This window comes from Zophobas morio, unplaced genomic scaffold (genome assembly GCF_036711695.1).
Source record: "Zophobas morio isolate AGI-343-1 ecotype UQ-CSIRO unplaced genomic scaffold, CSIRO_AGI_Zmor_V1 ptg000044l, whole genome shotgun sequence".
In the NCBI taxonomy this organism is placed as follows: Eukaryota; Metazoa; Arthropoda; class Insecta; order Coleoptera; family Tenebrionidae; genus Zophobas; species Zophobas morio.
Genome location: NW_026972149.1, coordinates 8,419,085 through 8,438,799, shown reverse-complemented (window position 1 = coordinate 8,438,799; position 19,715 = coordinate 8,419,085). Strand labels below are relative to the sequence as shown.

The 19,715-nt window shown below is 41.1% G+C and overlaps 2 protein-coding genes across 8 annotated transcripts in view; both read right to left on the bottom strand.

The window, feature by feature from the left end:
- On the bottom strand, positions 1-3,011 carry LOC135141277 (uncharacterized). Its single transcript, XM_064072242.1, has 5 exons — positions 2,619-3,011; positions 2,454-2,505; positions 2,338-2,396; positions 2,127-2,283; positions 1-860 (listed from the first exon to the last, which is right to left on the bottom strand). The coding sequence occupies exons 1-5, from the start codon at positions 2,683-2,685 to the stop codon at positions 359-361; spliced, it is 837 nt and encodes a 278-aa protein (XP_063928312.1). The 5' UTR covers positions 2,686-3,011; the 3' UTR covers positions 1-358.
- A 2,154-nt stretch (positions 3,012-5,165) lies between these two features.
- Kcc (kazachoc) overlaps positions 5,166-19,715 on the bottom strand; it is a 38,290-nt gene continuing 23,740 nt past the window's right edge. For 3 of the 7 annotated variants that reach the window (XM_064072234.1, XM_064072238.1, XM_064072241.1), the window contains 14 exons: positions 10,048-10,565; positions 9,762-9,997; positions 9,316-9,497; positions 8,939-9,263; positions 8,377-8,889; positions 8,129-8,322; positions 7,902-8,070; positions 7,447-7,852; positions 7,290-7,397; positions 7,123-7,209; positions 6,848-6,976; positions 6,665-6,801; positions 6,467-6,606; positions 5,166-6,414 (listed from right to left, as the gene is read on the bottom strand). In XM_064072234.1, coding sequence (XP_063928304.1) covers positions 6,323-6,414; positions 6,467-6,606; positions 6,665-6,801; positions 6,848-6,976; positions 7,123-7,209; positions 7,290-7,397; positions 7,447-7,852; positions 7,902-8,070; positions 8,129-8,322; positions 8,377-8,889; positions 8,939-9,263; positions 9,316-9,497; positions 9,762-9,997; positions 10,048-10,565 — 3,236 coding nt within the window. In that variant the 3' untranslated portion in view covers positions 5,166-6,322. Of the gene's footprint in view, positions 6,415-6,466; positions 6,607-6,664; positions 6,802-6,847; positions 7,210-7,289; positions 7,398-7,446; positions 7,853-7,901; positions 8,071-8,128; positions 8,323-8,376; positions 8,890-8,938; positions 9,264-9,315; positions 9,498-9,761; positions 9,998-10,047; positions 10,566-18,515; positions 18,697-19,715 lie in introns of those variants that run through there. The other 4 variants (XM_064072236.1, XM_064072235.1, XM_064072237.1 and 1 more) reach the window with 4 other exon arrangements.

Sequence of the window (19,715 nt, the reverse complement as noted above, 5' to 3'; positions counted from 1 at the left end):
TAATTATAATAATTTATTTAAAGTTAAAAGCTGTTTACTAACAAATATAATAAGTTAGCTATCAAAAGTATAATTCCACGTCAACTATTGCACGAGAAGAACAAAGAACTAAGAACTACACCAGTCGTATACGACATAAGGCTAGATGTTTCAGGAATGTTGTCATATCCTGCAACATTCACAACTCACAAATAATTGATAAATTTAACTAAACTATTGCTTTCTGATTACAAACACACGTTCTTCTCACATCCCTTATATTCCTTAGCGCATAGCTAATATGCGTTATGAAATACAAAGAACTGAAATTACCACGATGAGCAGCAGCTGGACGGCTGAAGAGTGGCAGAAAAAACCTTCACATAACTTGTAAAATCTGACTGGCTTCAAAAGCCATGCCAGGCAGTAAAATAACAGGACTTGACACATGTCCAGACTCGACACATACCATGTTTGGATATTCGTCGTCTCCAAAATCGTTCATTTCCTTGGCATGATCCATCCAAGGATTCCAAATGACAGTGTCAGGAAAATTGCACTTTTGTATGCGCATCTTACGCCCTGAGACAACATTTGTTATTATGTGTTCATGTGGTGTGTTTTGATAAATTCTATCAGTCCATTCTCCAATGGTGACAACGTCACGAGTTTCTTGATAGAGAGCCCCTTCGTTCGACGTTTTATCTAGGAATGTACAACCCTGTAGACCTGTTATTTGGCAACGTCGCACGTCAGGAACTTTGAAATAAGTGTGCAACAACAAGTTAAAACTAAACGTTGTGTCTTTACTTGGGTTGTACACGGCAATGTTGGAATGTAACTCCTTTTCGCGCAGGATTAGTCTGTACGTCAATTGGAATCTGCATGAACAATAAAAAAAGTCGTAATACATGTAAATGAACAAATTACTTAGCAACTACTGCGCACTATCATCAAACATCTATTATTATAATTAATTGCAGATGAGTAAGCTTTTTCGGATTATTATTGACTTGACTAGCTGCTACAAGCGATTATATCCTGTTCAAAGGAAAAATGAGAAAATTATGACTTTAGTAGTTAACAAAGTTAATGAAAATGGATAAATAAAATCGTTACGTTTTATAGACCAATGTCGTGTTTTCAAGTTCATTGTAAAACTTCAAAACCGCGACTTTTCAGTGTAATTTCAAATATATTTTGTATGTTATCAAACTTTGAGCGACAACCGACGTCATATTTTGATTTCCCTGAAAATGTTGCGCAATGCAAATATAAAAACCTGTTCTATTCTCCTTTGTTTAAGTCATTTCATTGTTATAAGTACACAGTTTCATTCAAAAACTATAACTTTTATGCATATCAAAACCCAATTTTTTATTTAACCTTGAAAGATTTAGACGATTATTAAATATTCTATAATTGTTGTTGTTGTTCTATACTGGACTAATAGATTAAAAAATACAATCGAATTCGTTTGTGTAACCTGATCACCAACATTTTTGTAGTAAGAAGTACCAGATAAGATTTGAGGCATTTAAAAATGGTTTAGACACAATTATTGTTTTACATTTTAAGAATCGTCATTGTTGGAAACATAATTTTGATGAATAGAAGATTTGAGCATTTATTACCAAGTCACTGTCAAACAGCGACACATAATCATTACCGCACCAAACTATACTTGAAAGTAGTGTGAAAAAACTTTTTGAAATGAGTTGACGGCCTTTGAGAAATATACGCTTAAGCGAGTGACACTGTAAATAATCTTGAACCGAAAAAGCAGCCTTGACAAGCGCCTAGCATCATGCTGCTCATTACAGTTCTCATCCTATTTCTCTGGATTAGTGTGCATTAAATTAAGCCTTTTTGTTACTGTCCAAGTCTCTAAATCCCAGTGACAAAAAAGTACAAAAAGAACATGCGCACCAACCGTGAAGTTGCAACCCGTCCATAAGTTGTAAATCGCGGCGGCACGACTGCGCATGTGCAAAGTTTGAAAATTCTCAATACTCAAAAACTCACTCTAAAATCAAGTTTGCTTTGAACATCAAAAACCATAAATGACAATCGGTCTAACGTGACTTTTAGTTCGTGTGTATGTTTGCGGCGGGACGCCAAATTTTGAGGTTAAGTTAGATACTTACGGGAAGCTCCAAATGGAGCGAGTAAAATCCGAGTCCATGAGCGAAAATATGGCCTCAACATCTCCACTTGCTAATCTCTCTGGAGCTTTCTCCAGATTCCAGCGAACAATCCTCGCGAAACCGTGTTGTGGCCCAAACGTCCAAGGACCGAATTGTGCTGGAACAAAAAACTAGTCACTATGCGCCCAAGCGAGTTTTGGGGGAAACTTACGAAAGACGAAGGGAATTCCGCCCCGTATGGCTTTTTTACCGTCGAATACTGCTTGTTTACTAAAAAGGTACAAGTTTTGAAAAAAACGTTCAATGGTGGAAATAGTGGTCACATACCTAACGAACAACTGTTCTTGATTGTTGACTCTCCAGGAGACAACGGTGGCACCTGTAAGTTAGTCATAGTTAGCGAAACGAATACATGGAGAGGTTATGTTTTTATTGTTTGGGGGCGGCATTCAGCGGGGTTGGGGGCAGTATTGGCGCAAAGCTTGGTCATACCGTGCAAGTTTATGGTGCAGGTGGTGTTGTTGCCCCTGTCGAGCACGACAACACTCGTAGCAGCCATGACCGATGTATGTGTGGCCACCGGCCGAACACACGATGCTCCCGCGTTGTTTTGCTATTCCCGCACTTGGTTGCTTGGTTCACACTTTCACGCGTTGCTACCTGCGCGGTCACACGACAGGTGCAAGTCCCTCTGTTGGTAGCGAAAAAAATAAGATCCTTATCGATGGACAAACGCCCCGACGAATAGCTAACGTCGATACAACGAAACTAGGGATGAGATGCGAAAGCGCACTGGTTTCTATCCCCAGTTCTTAATATGCAGAAGAACGGACGCGACTAGTTTTTCATCATTATACAAAAAACCGAACAGTACAGATAATGGAAGCCAAGAATTCAATTTGCGCCATCTATGGAGCAGTAGCTCTTCTAAACGTACAGGTGGTGTACCGACTGGGTTCGCGTAGAAGCCCGCGAATCAGTAATCATCATTATCCTTGTCTTTGTGCTATAAGAAATAAGTGTACAAATGACATACGCAACAGTTTCAGCGATATTGACGTCGAAGAGTATCTCAGAAATATGTTGTCTGTGAAGTTTTGGTTTTTTACATTGGCAACCAAATGGTTATGAGACAAACAAGAGTTCCAACGTCAAGGACACTCATGTCGATTTTGTTGGCAACAGCAGTCGGACACTCGGACATGGAGAACCAGTGTATCGGTAAAACATCTTTCATGAAAAGTTGTTTGCTTTATACGTTTATAATTGTATTTAATCACAATAATACGATTATCGATGGGGGATGTCACGAATGTTAATAAAAATGAGAATGCAGTAGGCTGTGAATATCAAATGGTGTCAATGACTCATTAGAAATATCCAATTTTCCGGTTTCACTTAAAAATTGTGATCAATATTTCATAGTTCAACTTGAGATCCAAGTCATTCAATTCAATTTTTCATGTTAAAGCGCCTCTGGGTTCTGGGAAACCAATGCTGAAACGCTCTCCTAATTTTGCCTAAATAATATTCATAATATGCTACAATTTATAAATCCGAGTCACAGGACACCAACTTATGCAAAAGCGTAATTTGTGACAAAGCGAAATTGGACGAAAGGGAAAATGTGTACCGTAAATAGAAAAAAAGGAGAAGGTGAAAATATAAATACGTTGATCTTGTGTTATCACTCTATTATATTGTTGGTTGCATATATATTCGTCTAAAGATACGTGATCTTGTAGCTTTTTCTACTTTCCAACAAAATTCCGGTTGTATATTCTTTTTTCGCCTAATTTCCGTTCGTTACAAATTACGTTCGCCTATTACGCGCGTCCTCAGAAAGTTTTTTCTTTTAATTTATCAAAAGTACAACACCGCTGCATAACTTTATTGCCGTCTGCGACTGTTCTTATTTGTCTTTAAATTCTATTAGTCTAGACTTCGGTGTATTATACACTAAAGTTTCCAACTGTGTTTGAAGTTTGCTTTGGTATTGACCAAGAAGTCGACGAAAGTTGGGGACAATAGAAAGTATTATTACATGAACAAGTGGATCCAACACAAGAATTTTAAACAGATCTTGATAGAGCAAACTCAATTTACGTAATAATACAGTGGGGCGTGCTACATTACCACTTTTCCCTGCCTAGAAACTAAACTGTTGCTTGTGAATTTTATTAAAATGTAAAAAAATTAACATAATATGACACTTAAACCTGGTAAATTTGGTTTAACTGATAACTCAGACGGTTTTAAAGTAATTAATCGTCGGCTGCATGAAAGCGGGAGGTAATGTTGACCTGCTTATTGAGTTTTGCGTTTTTCGCTTTATTGACTGCAGGTAGGACCCATCCTTGGGGTGCAGTCGCCAGTAGTTCCATAAATTAATGTCACAGCTGTTCGTCAGACGTCGTTCGCTTCCGCGGCACGGCATGCTGCTGGTGTCTATAAACTTTGATTTTACGAAACTTCGCGCGCTTTCTGGTTTTCCTCTTTTTCGAAAATTCACACGAAACCTTAATGGTGCTTACTCAGCAGTTATTTTTAAATAGTGATGAATTCGTTCCTGCTACAATTATGCATTGTATGGAAATGAACCAAATATATTCACTGACGTCATTGGGGTTGGCGAGCAGTCCGGTCGATGTTCATCGTCGTGGTGGTAATTGAAGTTGTTTCAATAATTTTGCAGCGAATTTCGATTTTGTGCCGAAGGTGTAGGTGTGTTGTATAGAGTGGGTGTTGTATCAACTTGCATTCTAGATTCAATTTCATTATTGGTAGCGGTTCGCAGACGTGCGTGATCAAATTAGGTATTCAGTGGGGGATAAAATGTCGTTTTTATTTATATTGCAATATAAAAAGGTATAAAAGAGCGGTTTATCAATATTACAAGGTCGTAGGGCTTAATCGCGTCTAGAACAATACGTTTTAATAGCACGAGTGCGATAAACTCTATTTACCGTAAACAAAAAATAGTAATTTCGTTATCGTATTTGGATACGATAGGGGGATTAAGGGATTCAAACAAATATGTATACTATGTAATTTTATTTAATATTTTTATCCAATGAACACATTGTCAATAATAAGATAAACAGATTGCGCCATTTACAATATGGGAGAGATACCAGGGTGAAACGATAATAAAGGAACGTAGAAAAGTGATAACGACTTGTTTTGGACAACGGAAAGTATATTGAACGCCACTTGGACGAGGGCACCAACAGTCATAAGTGGTTGATGTACAATGGCGTAATCTGGCAGCAGCTAATTTAGTGACACATAGATATAAATAAATAGAATTTAATTTCAAGGTACCTTTAAGGCTAGTTGAGATCACTAGTGCACTATTATCTCTACGGCAGGCCGCACGAGACAGAGTCGGTCGCAGCATGCAAGAGAACTGATCGTGAGTGAGCACTGTCACCTGTCACAGCACGGAGAGCCCGCCCTCCGGCGGTCGGTATAGATTGTACATGTGAATATCCTATCACTTCATAATTAATTTGACATTTAATACAGTAATTATTAGTTAATATTGCTCAGTAATGTTCTTATAAGTATATACCATATACTCGTACTTTACCACCTAATGAGATTGAGATGATAGCGTACTTAAGTACACACCAGTTTATGTTTATTGAATAAAAAATGACACTCTAAGTACCGATATTAGTTGAGTGTAAAACAAAGAGTCGCTGGACATTAAATGTAATATGATATATAACATAACTACATGAATACACTCGTTAGTGTTAGCAGTATTAGGCTATTCTACTAAGTCTTACGCTACACCCTATCATAACACTGCATGCACTCAAGTGGCATTTGGCTTGGCCCAGCCGTTCTTATGAAAAGTGAGCACTTCGCGGAACATCATTTTGATTTGATACAGTATTACATAGGATAGAGAATCACGTCGGTTCCAGTAGGAGACGGTACAGAAAAACGATTACCATCATTCTACCTGTACGTTCTCCAACTTCGCCGCTCATACAATCTATAACATTGAGAAGAATAAATAAGTATCTCTTTGGCATAATCACTATCCAGACGTGGTAACATTTTATAATTAAAATACTGTTCGGCTATCGCCATTTCCATAGCAAAAGTCCTTTGATTAAATGCTTGACTGTCGGTTATCAAAACCGACATTCCTACTTCGAAATATACTTAATCCATACAACAAATTACGAATAAATTGTGATAACTTCTTGGCCACCGCCGCGGACCATGAGCACGCGTTCTAAGCCTTCAGTCAGTACTTCTAAAAATTCCATATCTGAAACGAAAATCATGAAGAGAGCGCAACACCAAAAACGTCCCAAACTCACAATTAGACTCTCGTTCCATCTTGGTGTCTTTTGGAGGGCCGGGTAAATTCAGAATCACTAGTTGAGCTTCATGGGAACGATTTACTATCACTTCGTTTAATTTCACAGCAGTGTGCATTCGACGCACGTTGCCTTCGTCACTAAAATCACCAAACGTTTGAAAAAAAAAAAAAAAATTAAAATTTCAAAAATCCTTACGGGGTTATCGTGACAGGCTTCTTCTTTTCTTCGGAAATTGAATTTTCCTTCGTTTCTTCGTGGCATTCCTTTTCCGAGAGGTCCTCTTTCTCCGTCGTCGAATTCTCATTATCCTCCGTTTTGGTTTGCGAATTAGGCTGAAATGAAATTAATCTAACGCGTCTTCCAACAATTATAACATACCTCGTTCGTCGGTTCATTTTCCGTAACCTTGTTATCCTTATCACCGTCGGCACCGGGTTCCTGGAACCTAACTTTCGTGGCGGTTTTAGCGTCGATGTTCGGATGGTGTTGATCTACGATTGATTGTACCTAAAAATAAATTCATATGATTTGTTTACACGAATTAAATCTGGAATGGGCGCGATAAGTCCGTGTGGACGGGAATCAAACCAAAGTTAAACACACTCAATGATGATGTATGGAAACTCAACAAAAACGTGCACAAATCAATATACCATGAGCCAATCTAGCAAAACATGGTGATGCTTTACCAGAGGCAGCTTCTCTTCGGTTGACATTTCATTGAAATCCACCAAATCCACCTTGCATGTCAAATTATATATTAGTGAGTAAGACAGTAAAAACAATTTCCCTCTGTGTATAGCATTACGAAAAAACTTACCACACCCAGACTTTCTTTTTTGTTGAGGCGCAATTCCCTCAACATTTGGTTGCGCTGTTCCATCATCAGTGTCCTTTCGTACGTATACGCCGAAATGTCGCTATCCATCTAAAAGTGCACAATCATAGTTGGAAGAATCGACTCGTCGAATACGAACCATTTCGACAACTTCGACTTCCGCTTCTATTCGAAGATGATATAAGAACGTTTTTAAGTCTTTCTTCATTTGGATTGAATTGTCTTCCATTTGAGCAACAGTAAAGATTCGCATTTTGCAATTTTTCCACGTGCGGTGCTGTTTGAGAAGGAACGGCAAAAGCATAAGGAGACCGCCGTCATGCACTATCCACCAAATATCGATATTGCCGAAGACTTTATCCGTGGAGTCCGGGAAGAAGTTAATGCCTTTAGGAACTAATAACGCCATCCGAGCGGAAGTTACGTTTCGAACGGTTTGCAAAAATACTTGCCACGTCCGATCATCTTCCGATTGCCGCCAACCATACGGCCACCCTAAGATGACCGTATTAGGTTTCATACCGCCGAGACCTGCAGTTTGCACCCTAAAAATAGAACGTCGCAACCGAGAACAGTATCAAGGGCAGGGCTTACAGATTGGATAATCCTTCGGTAATGTTGCGTGCCACTAGAATATCGACGAAACCCTTGACCCGTTCCTCGTCCATGGTTTTTCTCAAACTTTGTTTAGCTGCCATTGCTTCTCCGTAGGACCGAGTAAAGTCTCCGCCAATAACAGCCGCGCATACGGTCAACCCTTTGCCTAAAAGTTTCTGCTTGTATTTTTAAAGCGACGGCTGACCGCGTCGATAATTATTTACCGGCTTTGAGCTGTGACGCAAAAGCGAACAATTTCTTGTATTTGGGAACCAGATCGGATGTCAGTTTAACGAGAATGAGGAGCTGAGGCCTCCAATTCTTGGTGTGGGGAGGACCTTCTTCTAATCTCAGTAATGAGTATCGCGCCGCTGACAACGCTAGACCTCGAATACCGTCACCCCATTCTTTCTCGGCACTGTGATGAATTGCCCGGTTATTTAGCGATGATTTTGTCGCTTAATTAACTTACCCTCTGTATTCGATGTATTTATAGATCATTCCCGCCATTCCCATGGCGAGCAGCGCGAAATACCAAGACGTCATGAACATTATTGCTATACACAAAGATAAGCCGATGAATGATAGCGACCAGTGGTAGTACTTGAATCTCGGTCGCCAATTGGGTGTTCGCAGTAAAGTCTGTAGGGCACAAGCGAGATTTACGAAACCGTAGCACATTAAGAAAAACATCGAGAGTAAAGGCGCCAAGAGATCAACGTTTCCTAATAATATACCACCTTGACAAATTACGATAGTTAAAAGTAGTGCTCTAGTTGGTTCGCCGCGACTAGACGAAACAGCAAACGGTGCTAAAAACGGGATTATACCATCCTTAGCGATAGCTTGAAGTAAACGAGGTGCTCCAGTCAAAGATTGAAGGCCAGCACCGAGGGTAGAAAGAAACGATCCTATTAATATTACCCATTCGTTTGGCCACGCCATATTGGCTACAACTAATTTACCACCTATAGATACACCAAATCTGAAAGAAATCGAACTTAGATGTCGTTATCGTAGCGGAGGATACTAACTTGTCTCTAAGTAGAAGGTTGTCAACGGTACCAGCAAAGAGAATCACAGATGATAAATATACAGTCGACGTGGTCAAAATGGCACAAATTGTTCCGATTGGAATAGATTTTTGGGCATCGGCCAAGTCACCAGAACGATTTGATCCGGCCATAATGCCAGTTACCGATGGGAAAAAAATTCCGATTAAAATTGTAAACGACGTTGTGATATCTGCCACTACTTGGCCGTTTTGTCCACCCTCTGCGATCATCGGTTCAATATCTTCGGGATTCTTTCCAACAGCAACATACTGTCCGTTTTCCAGAAAACTATCGTAAATATTGTCTAAAATAGGAACTCTTTAGTTGCGACTCGGTATTTTTAAACGATTATCTACCCAAAAGAACACCCGACGATAATCCTTTGATTCCTTGTATTATCGATACATCGTGACTTTCGTAGTACGGATCGCAGGAGTGAGTTCCATTTGGACAAAACATTTGGTATATGGCGCCGGAAATATTTTTATGACAATCGGTAATGGCTACTCGTAATAATCTTTTACCGAGGACACACAGTCTGGAAATAATTAATTCTAAGTACTATCGTCGATATGTACGTGTCGTAAAACCTTTCTAAAGTACCTATCATTTGTTCTCCAAAAAACAAACAAACACGTCCAGGGGGTCAACTACAAAAGCCACACCAATTTAACGATGGATGCAAGACAACTTTGAGGATAGGGTACACACGTGCACTTTTGGAATATGTTGAATGGTGAGGGTTAGTATGTGCATGCTTACAAGGGAGGATGAACAAAACGTGCGAAACGGTTATACTAACTGCAAATCATCTTTGCCGTTGATATTGCGAAATATTCCAATGTACACAGCCATTATGGAGAGGATGACGCATGCAAGAGCAACTGCGGCAAATTTGTTGACAAACTTGACACCGACGAACACAATAGTTCCCATCACCACGAGTAAACCAGTTCCATATACCCGGAAATTGTTGTACATTGCGTCCTGATCTTTCGTAAAATCCCCAAAAATCGATAACCCAGGAGCCATGTAGGTCTGGAAAATATTTTCCCGAAAAGGCCAACAGCGATCACTTGACAACTTACCAGCACGATTTCCACCGCACCAACGATATACATGGCGGCCGCTAACGTCGTCCCCGTGTAAAACAGCATGCCGACGGCGCCGCCAAACTCCGGGCCGAGGGAGCGGGATATCATGAAGTAGCTCCCGCCCCCCGGCACCACTCCGTTGGTGGCGATAGCCGACATGGAGATGGCCGTCAACATGGTAACGCAACAGCAGCTCAACACGATGAGGAAGCCTTGCAACGCCCCCGCCGTGCCCACCACCCAAGTCAATCGAATGAAGAGGATCACACCGAAAATATTCTGGATGCAGGGGAGATAGACACCCATGAGGGTACCCATGCGAGCGCCCCCGCCGGCCGGCCGCGCATCGGGGTCATTAGATGCCGGAGGAATGGTGTTCGAGTAATTCGCCAACGAGCTAATGAGAGTAGATATCCTAGGTCTGTCCTCCATCTCCTCGGAGTAGAGGTACAAGTTCGTCTCGTACCCGGACATCTTCTCCGACACGAATGGCTGCTCTTCGGCGCCATCTCCTGCAAGCATACTACAAATCAACAACCCCCGTCACACGAGGCGGCTTTACGACGCGGTCAAAACTCCTTCGAACACACAGATTAATGGCTGTTGGAAAACTTCTCGAACTAGAGCAAGCTCAAGCTTTAACGCGCAGCTGACTCCCGCCATCGCACGACACGAAAAACCATCGCCAAAGTGTTGCGCTCCATTTGAGAATGCAAATTTCTGTTTAGCACTAAAGGGTCTACTAATCGAAGCGTACATTTTTTATCAAACACTTAACTTACGAGTTAGTAAAGAGCGGGCTACGAGTAACTTTTAAGGGTTTTATTAGAATTTTATGGCGCGCTTTAATGCCTGTTACAGCAGCGTGATGGTCTACACAAGTGTATGGAACAGTTAAAATAAAATGAAACGGTCGAAAATGGTTATTGTTCCTGCATCCTATATGTTGTCTTCTTCACTCTAGTATTTATCATTGTCATCCGGTCTGATCTCCACGGAGGAAATGCAGCTGAAACTTTCACTAAAAGTAGTTTGCGAACTTCCACTACAACGTGTAAGGGACTAAATTGCGGGAATCTACAATTCAGATAGTTTATTACACAGGCGTGTAACACACATATCTGGGGAGGATATGCATATGAATATTTAAATCCGTGTTTATAACTATTTAACATTCAATATGCATTCGACGGCTCCAGAATGTTTTTGGCATGATTTGAACACGTGTTTCTTGGTTCCAACACGATTGTATACTGCATAAGTTCATATGCGGATGATCGCATATATCCATTTTAACAAAACATGTAATCTATTCTTTGCTAGTATAATGATACAGGTTTTGAGTTCTCGCTCTCGTCGATGCAAGAGCAGAAAATTATCAGAAGCAAAAAGCTGTTCTAATAAAGAAAAAGTGTGGTGTTCGGTAATAGTACCTAAACCAAGGTTGAAAAAGTATTCCAATACTGTCAAATAGGGTGTAGCTTCGGTCGTACCTCTGTCATCCATCTTTCCTATGCCATAGGCTACATTTTTCTGACGATTTAAACCCGAGAAGGTATCTTGTTGCCAAGTTTACAATACGAATAGACTCTTTAACCTCAGAGAGACGCGACTTTTATCAAAATTGACCTAAGGGGACTAACATCATGGAGGTTAGGATAAAACCAATTTGAATTTGAGTGAAGTACCTTAAATGGTACTACTGCTTCACTCGGTGTGTCAATCTAATCACGTTTGAAGAAAAAATGAAGCGTTAAAATGTTTGGGGCAAGTTTGTATATTCATTAGTTAGTGAAGATGAAGGCTAATCGCTGTGAAATTTCACGTGACAAGGTTCTCGCTGGGTGCAGGCGAGTAAATTAGCACCTTGACTCCATTATCAGTCAAGTTATTATCGTTTAGCAAAATGTAACGAAGATAATTTGCATCATTTAATTAGAAAGTCTATTTCCATCATGAAAACTTGGCAGAGAATAAATTCCTGACAATCTTCTAAATAGTTAACTCGAAGTGCACGTCAAACTTTAATAAGTTACAGTTTCAATTTAAAGTTCGCCCCACACGTGTAAACCAGAGGCAAGGCTTTATGTGAAGAGTTTGTTTGCTTGCTTTTTATTTGCGGATTGCTCTGAAAGCATTCATCATAAAACGAAGTTGAAGTTGTAATATAAACGTCAACAACTCATCATATGCAGTCAAAGCTAAACATTAGAACGAGAGAGACGTAAATCCGTGATTTTCCACCAATTTTGAGCTCATTCAGAAAATTTGCATCACGCCTATACCAGATTCTTATTATAACAGGATTCCATCAAAAATTCATTGCTTTTGCTCGAATATTCGTAATGGGAATGTAAAAAATGATTGCGTCAATATTCGCATGAAATGAGGTATTAGCGCAAACGTTCAAATCACACGTTGCTTTTTGCTTTGAGTGTTTTCTCTTTTTGATCGAAAAGCAGGTGATTAGCCTTTGTAGAGCCGTGGGTAGTTTGTCGTAATTTGGATTCCAATTATCCTTGATAACGCAGTCGATCGCTATTTAGTTCATTTAAATGTCAAAAAGCCGATTTGTGAGGTACAATTAAAGATAAAGTGATACCGTTACGTAATAAAAAATATGGCAAGACTTTGGACGATTATACATCATAAATCTAAATGCACGATATTAAAAAACAATTGTGAAGCAATGAACGTCGATTAGTTTAATCGCTGGATCAAGTCGAGACGCTTAATCCGGGGGTGTTGTAATAAGCGAGTAAATAATTTTTAAGTTGATTTTCCTCGATATGAAGTTCCTTTGCTTCTCGCCGTCAGCAAGAATGGAGTTAAAATATTAAAGGCGCCGAAATTGAGTGTATATAACTTTTTCTTAATGGGAAACTTATTAATAAGATGATGAAAAGTGGAGCGAGACCCTCGAGGCCAAATTATATTGAATTTGCAAGTATTTCGCAAAGCGATGATTCTGCAAGAAAGTGTTGACTACACAAAGGAAAGTTTATTTCTGCCTTCCTTTTCCACGTTTTGATTTATTTTTGTTGCGTTGGCGTTGATCCATCCATTCCACCCGAGCGGAGTTGATCCTTTTAATTTAAACTACATTTACCGCGCGCTTACGACAGTCAACAGAAAGATTATTGGTTTAAGATGTGTATCTTATCATTGTTACTCACGCAGCCTAAGTAGGGTAGTTCCATTAGCGTTATTAAACTGTAAAAGTTTTTTTAAAATAGCTAAGCGACGATCGGAAATAAGCGGATGAATTATTGCACATAATCCTTGACACTTTTATGGTAAAACGTATTGTGCGAGGAGCTAAAAGGAAGCCACCGAAATGAGCTAAAGGTGAATTTTTTAAACGAGAAATCAACAATTTATTCAAAATTCAAACCTTAGGTTCATGAATTTTAACCCCGCTCGGAGGATTTTTGAAGATTCGGACGATATCTATGTTTTATTTATTCAAATGCACCTGAACAAATTCGCGGCACAACTTCACGTCGTGATAAATAAAAGATGGAACTTAGCGATGCGACGACAAGCCCGTGAAAAATAAATCGACGTCGGGTAATTTACGACGGCTAAATGATTTTCGCCAGAAGAAAAGCTTGAAGAAAATGTAATTAAGGAAAGTACGATGGTATCTCCACTTTTTACACCACACCTCGGGACAAAAACAAATATTTTTCAATAAATCAAAAACCTGGTATTGATTTCCAGTCACTTTTTACCCGCGTTATGTAAGCGATGAGAAAATTTCGTATTTCGAGTGTTTTAATTTATTATAATAGCAACTCCCGCAAAAACATGATTGATTGCTAGGAGAAGACGCGTTCGGATAAGAACTCCAAGAATAATCTTTCTGAATTTGAGTCAGACGTGTTGCGCTTACCGAACGCGGAATTAAAAGCAAAACTAAAAGTTATTAAATCGGGAAGACTCCGGCGTTTATCAAAGATTGAGCGAACGTTCGGGGTTGGTAACACTGCGAGATGAAAGAGAAGAGGCGACGACGTCGGTAATCTAACGAATTTAATTATTAAAGTTAATTAATCCACGTATAAATCCTTCCCATTTTAGATCAACCAGAAAATACCGTCTTCCGTCGGCACGGAAACCTGTGTGACGACATCGATCCCAGGTTTTGGTTCATTTTACCGCCACATTGATGACTTTGGCTCAATTGCCACTAAATCTCGACACAGAGGGCGTCCTGCTGTCACGGCACGCCGTCAACTCATCTCCATGAAATAAATAACTTCCACAATAACACACACGGTGCTCGCTAAGGAATCCGTTCACAATTTAAAACGTCAAACTAAAGTGACATTTCCAACTTTTCCACACCCCATATGTATATATACTTTTTCAAATTCGATTTTCTTTTTTAGGATTGGCGGCGTAATAAAGACCGCCCTACCTGGAGTACAATGGCACGGTTAATAAAACGGACCCTCGTCATAAATTTTGTCCGTCTAATAATTCCTCCAAGACTTTCTCCAGTCGATACTCAAAAATTGACGAGCGTGCCTTGTCGACGCCCGAATTTACCCGTCGTTGTCTTTACAACCCATTCGATACACCCTCACCATGCCATAATGGATACGGCATGCTGTAAAAACGGAAACAAATTTGGACTGCCATGCTACATGTGGCCTGAATGCATTTTAAATGCGATTCCCACGGTGCGGTGCGACGGATAAGCACACGACACGCGATCAGCTGTTTTAGAACAATACCAGACGTCACCTGTCGCACGGTCGTACCGTGCGAGGTGTCACAAGCTTCCTTTATAACTGTCGTCTCTGTTAAACATAGAGACAAAAAGTTTTATGAGGAAATTTAACGGAAAAACTTTGTCCCAGGTTCTAATAGCTGTCGAATGCTCAGTGGACTGGCTACAGTAATAGGATGATGTTGTAAATGGAACTCTGATGAGTAAGCAATAACGGCAGATGAAAAAGCTCATCGTTTCTTCGATGTTACTATTATATGAAAAGAAACAGATGTTTAATTATAGCGTCGACCGAGATTTCGTTTTTCGCGCTAATTTAAAAATAGCGCGGGAACACCCTGTGTATGTCGACGTACATTTATTAACGACATTAACATTTAATCGTAATTCCACGTTTTATTTATTGTTACCATTAGTTTTAATTACTAGTCGCACGGTGAGTAGTGCTATTAGAATTTTTGCAAAACGAGACAACATAATTCAGCCAATTAAACTTAATGATAACTTGTTTGACCAAGTTTATCCCATAAATATCGCATTTTTTATAAATAAAAATGTCACGACTGATAACCATTTAAGCTTTAAGTGTATATTTTTGGCACGATTTAAAATTATCCGTTGATATTTACGTAACTTCAGCTTTGATTTATGCTTCTAATCCAATTTGTATCTGCCGATTAAAAGATATACGCGAAATGACAAGATTACGCCAGTTCCGAAATTAACATCAGATCCTACACAGTCAAAATTTCATATAATTAACTTACATTACGAAATTAGAGAGTATGAAGAATAGAAATGCGCACAAAGTGAACTGCTTTAATTTGATTCCGGCGTGTTTGAAACTTTTGCTGTTGTGGTAGAGTGTGGCATAACTAAATTATAAACGATATATTGTAACAAGAGTGGAGAGAACACGAAATGACAAATTTTACAACCCCATTCAAATTTTAATGGTGCCGGTGTAGGCTGTAAGAAAAGCGACACCAAATTCGGCTTTGAACCCGGATTTCGGTCGAAATTAAGTGGGTATATTTATCCCTAAAATGGTATTATCACAAATGCTGTCGCACGACGTAACAGAACGAAAAGGAACTTGATCTGTTCCGAGCAAAAGGAGAATTATACGGTGATAAATTTCGTTTCATTATAAGAATAGAGTATGCGGGTTACGCAAAGTTTGGACGTCAAATTTACAATTCTACGGACGGATTTGTCTCGAGGAAAAGAAAAAGCGGCTACTAATGGCAACAAAAGCCGTTGTTCTTGTAGAATCCTTTTGTGATAAATTTCAATGGGCGCTATATATAATATACGTATTTTATTTTTTTCGTGGGGTCGTGTTTTGTTGGCTGCCTGACAGTCAGTCAATTGTGACAAATCTGGACAATGCGAAATCCAACTTGTTGGATTAATCCGACGCTTTCGTCGAGTTTTATCAGGAGCGTCTCGGAATAGTTCGATCCGGACAAATAAAGGATTACAAAAAGGTCCGTCCCCCGAGAGGCGAAGAGGGAGGGTCGACTTTTCCTGCAGGGGTGACCGAGTTAATAGAACAATGGATCAGTACCAATCTGTGACACGGGGTATCCACACGTAGATGCATATGGAATAGCTATTATCTAATCTAAAAATGGCACGACGATCGATAAGGCAAGGATTATAGAGCCCATCTTAAATATTATGATGATTTATTCGCGTTCGAATTGTTGGGGCGGAACAGACCTTGTTAGATGAGAGCATGCATATCACGAAATATAAAAAGCTTATTCGAAATCGACGTGTTCTCTTTCGTAGCCTTACAGCCTTACGCAGGCTCATCGATCCGATCCGGCAACCCCAGAGGAGGATTAAGGAAGTCCTAGGCAAACATGTAGCGAAAGGGCGACACCGTGCCAAATAGACACTAATTGAGTAATGGGTACCCTGTTTTCATTATTCAGCGATTCGAATCATTTAACTCGAGAGAGGAAAAACGCTCCTGCGGCTGCTGCATTTCGAGACGTTCTCGTCCCTGCGGTCTTTCTAGGTCAAAGTTTGCATCGAGGCATGACCTACAAACAAAAATCTCCACCCTCTTCTCACAGATTCATTTCGCAATTTATCTTATCGATTATTTGTTAAGTGCGACATGGGCTTAAAGGCGATATTTGAATAGCGCAAATAGCCGACAGCTCCTCGGCCGAGTCGTGTAATTAAAGCTGTTGTTGGTTGTTTTTTTTCTTTTGTTTTTTGTCGAGGGAGAGAATCATGGTGTTGTTTTAATAACAATAAAAGTCGAATTAAGTGAAATAATAAATTCTTCCGCGTCGTTCGATTCTTTGTACAACTTCCACCACTTCCTTTGATGTTATTAAATTCTGGAACTTCAAGGTATGCAAACAATTCAAATAAAATACGAGGGAGCTCGGCAGTACTTACATACTTGGATATATAAAGGAATTCGGAAGCTTTTACGAATTAATCTAATTTACTTAGTTTTATTAAATGAGAATCTGAATTTTGAATGAAAACCTCAAGACGAGCCGAATTTAAATTAGCGTAAATTAGTCATTTCGGGGCTATTTTTGGAGAGGTAAACTTCTCGTTGGATTTAATAATCGCGAAGTCGAAGAAAACTGTCATTTGCAGAGCTTAATGAGGCCTCATTATGGGGAATGGCGGGAGGTGATAGCGTATAGAGTAGTGGTGATGTCAACATATCCCAAAAAGCTCTATCAAATGACTACTAGATATATGTATCTTATTGATTTTTCGTCGAATTTCGGTCAACGAGTGACTTCCCGTCTTGTTTGAGGAATTTGCGGCATTTATTTCCGGCGGCATTCTTGACGTCAGTTCTTACTTTGTAGAATTTCTGGAAAAAGGGCAACGACGGAAATTTGAATTTTTCTGAACAATCATACTATCTGTCAGTGGAAATAGCTGCGTTTTGTCGAGCGTTAAACGATCTACACCACCACCATCACCACCACCGTTGCGCAAGGTGGGATGAGTAGAGATAGTTAAACGGTGCGTAATAGGTGATGCAGATAAAAGAGTGTTGTTGTAGGCAATAAAACGGCGATAACAAAGTTATTAAGCGAGGCATTAATTTGTTAAGTCTCAACATGACAATTAATTTGGTCGGGCTTGATTGAGCCAGAAATTAATTGGCTTAAACGTTTTTTAACAGAATGATTTTGCGTTAATTACGTAGTGGGTCAGTCAGCAAGGCTATATTTATAATCGAATTTGCGAGCGGCATACAAATTGGTGGATTCGGATTTTCGGATGGCGGCGGTGGAGCATCGAGGAGGAAGATCGTGATCGGGACGGCGATGACCGCGTGGTCCGACTAAGAAATCGCACGTTGTGCCGCTGAGAGGGCGAAAGTAGATCGATAAGTTATTTATACGTTTGGTGGATGCCGGCATCCGAGCGCAGAAGGGCGAGCCGAGGCAGGCGGACGCATGGGGCGAGCGGTGCGAGCGCTTGAGCGGCACGCGAATCGTGCGCGCCGCGCGCGGCGTAGTCGGTGCACGCGGAGCAGGTTAGCGTAGGTCGCAGGTTGCGCAGCGCGCTGCCTTTGACGCCGCTGTCCAGGTGTGCTGGAGCGCGATCCGAAGAGGATCGATACGGGGCGATCGGGCCGGGGCAAGGCCGGGGCGAATGTAGGTTAGCCGAGCACCGGCTGGGCGGTGGCAATCGATACGGGCGCCCCGGGCCGGCGCCCCCACAGTACCTGTTCCCTTTGCTGGAGAGCAGTGGCCGTCGGCGACCGGCTTGGCAGCTGGGGACGCTGGGGCCTTGCAGTCATCTTCGCCAGCGGACATGGCGGGAGGCCGGCATTCACCGAGTGCGCTGAACGAGGGCCAACTCCAGCACGACGCGCGACTCCGACCGCCGCTGCCGCCGCCGAGTTACTGAAGCTGAGTCCAGCGCAGCATCCCTGCCGCCGCCAGCCCGGATCCCGATCCCCGCCCCCGACCCGGCCGGATCCGGGACCAATCCGCTCCCGTACCACAGCTCCCGTACTCTCGTACTCCCGTGCTCCCGAACTGCGTGCCCCACTTCCACGCTACGCGGACACCTGCCGGCGAAGCTGCCGCCGCCACCGCCGCCGCCGCTCCGAGAGCGATCTCCACGGAAGCGCCCGGTATCGACCCTCCGACAGCGAGCGGAGATGATGCCGACTCCGCCGCATACATACGTACGTATCGACGAACATTTTTTTGCAGAACATTCAAAAACCCATACACCTACGATGCGACAAACTTTGTTCGCGTCCTCCTACGTGTTTCGAGCGTTCCGTGACGAGATCCGCGGACCATTATTGCTGCTCTCCGCTCTAATCAATGACATCCTCAGAATTTCTCCTCGTAACAAAGAACCTCTCGAACGTATTTCGAGAGACGGGTGCAATTTTCTAGTTCTGAACTCCAAATGATAAATTTTTCGCCGTTTCGCACCTACGGACTCTCGACGGTGATCATCTTTCCGAAAAGCTCGAGAAAGACTCGACAGAATTTAGACGCTTCACGGTCAAAAAGCTTCACACCAAAATCCGACACGATAGACCATGGAGGAAAAGCAGCTACCGTAAATTGATAGGAATGTCGCTGAACTGACAATTGAGTGACATCTAAGAGATAAGTTTAGACAAGATCCAACACTTCGGAGCCTACCTTAACAAGTTTTTTCGACAGAAAGCCATAACAATAATTCCCTAATAAATTTTCATCGATTTTACATCTGCTGTCAATAAAGCAATGAGTAACGAGGTTTTGATTACTATCTCAAGGGAGAATTTGCATTTAACGTCACCTGTAGTAAAAGCGTGTCTGTTAACAAACAATTTTTTCTTCGTCCGCGTCGTCGAACTCTCGCGATTAAAATTTTCGCTAATTATTTTCAGTTCGCGGAGCTTTTAACATAACGCTCG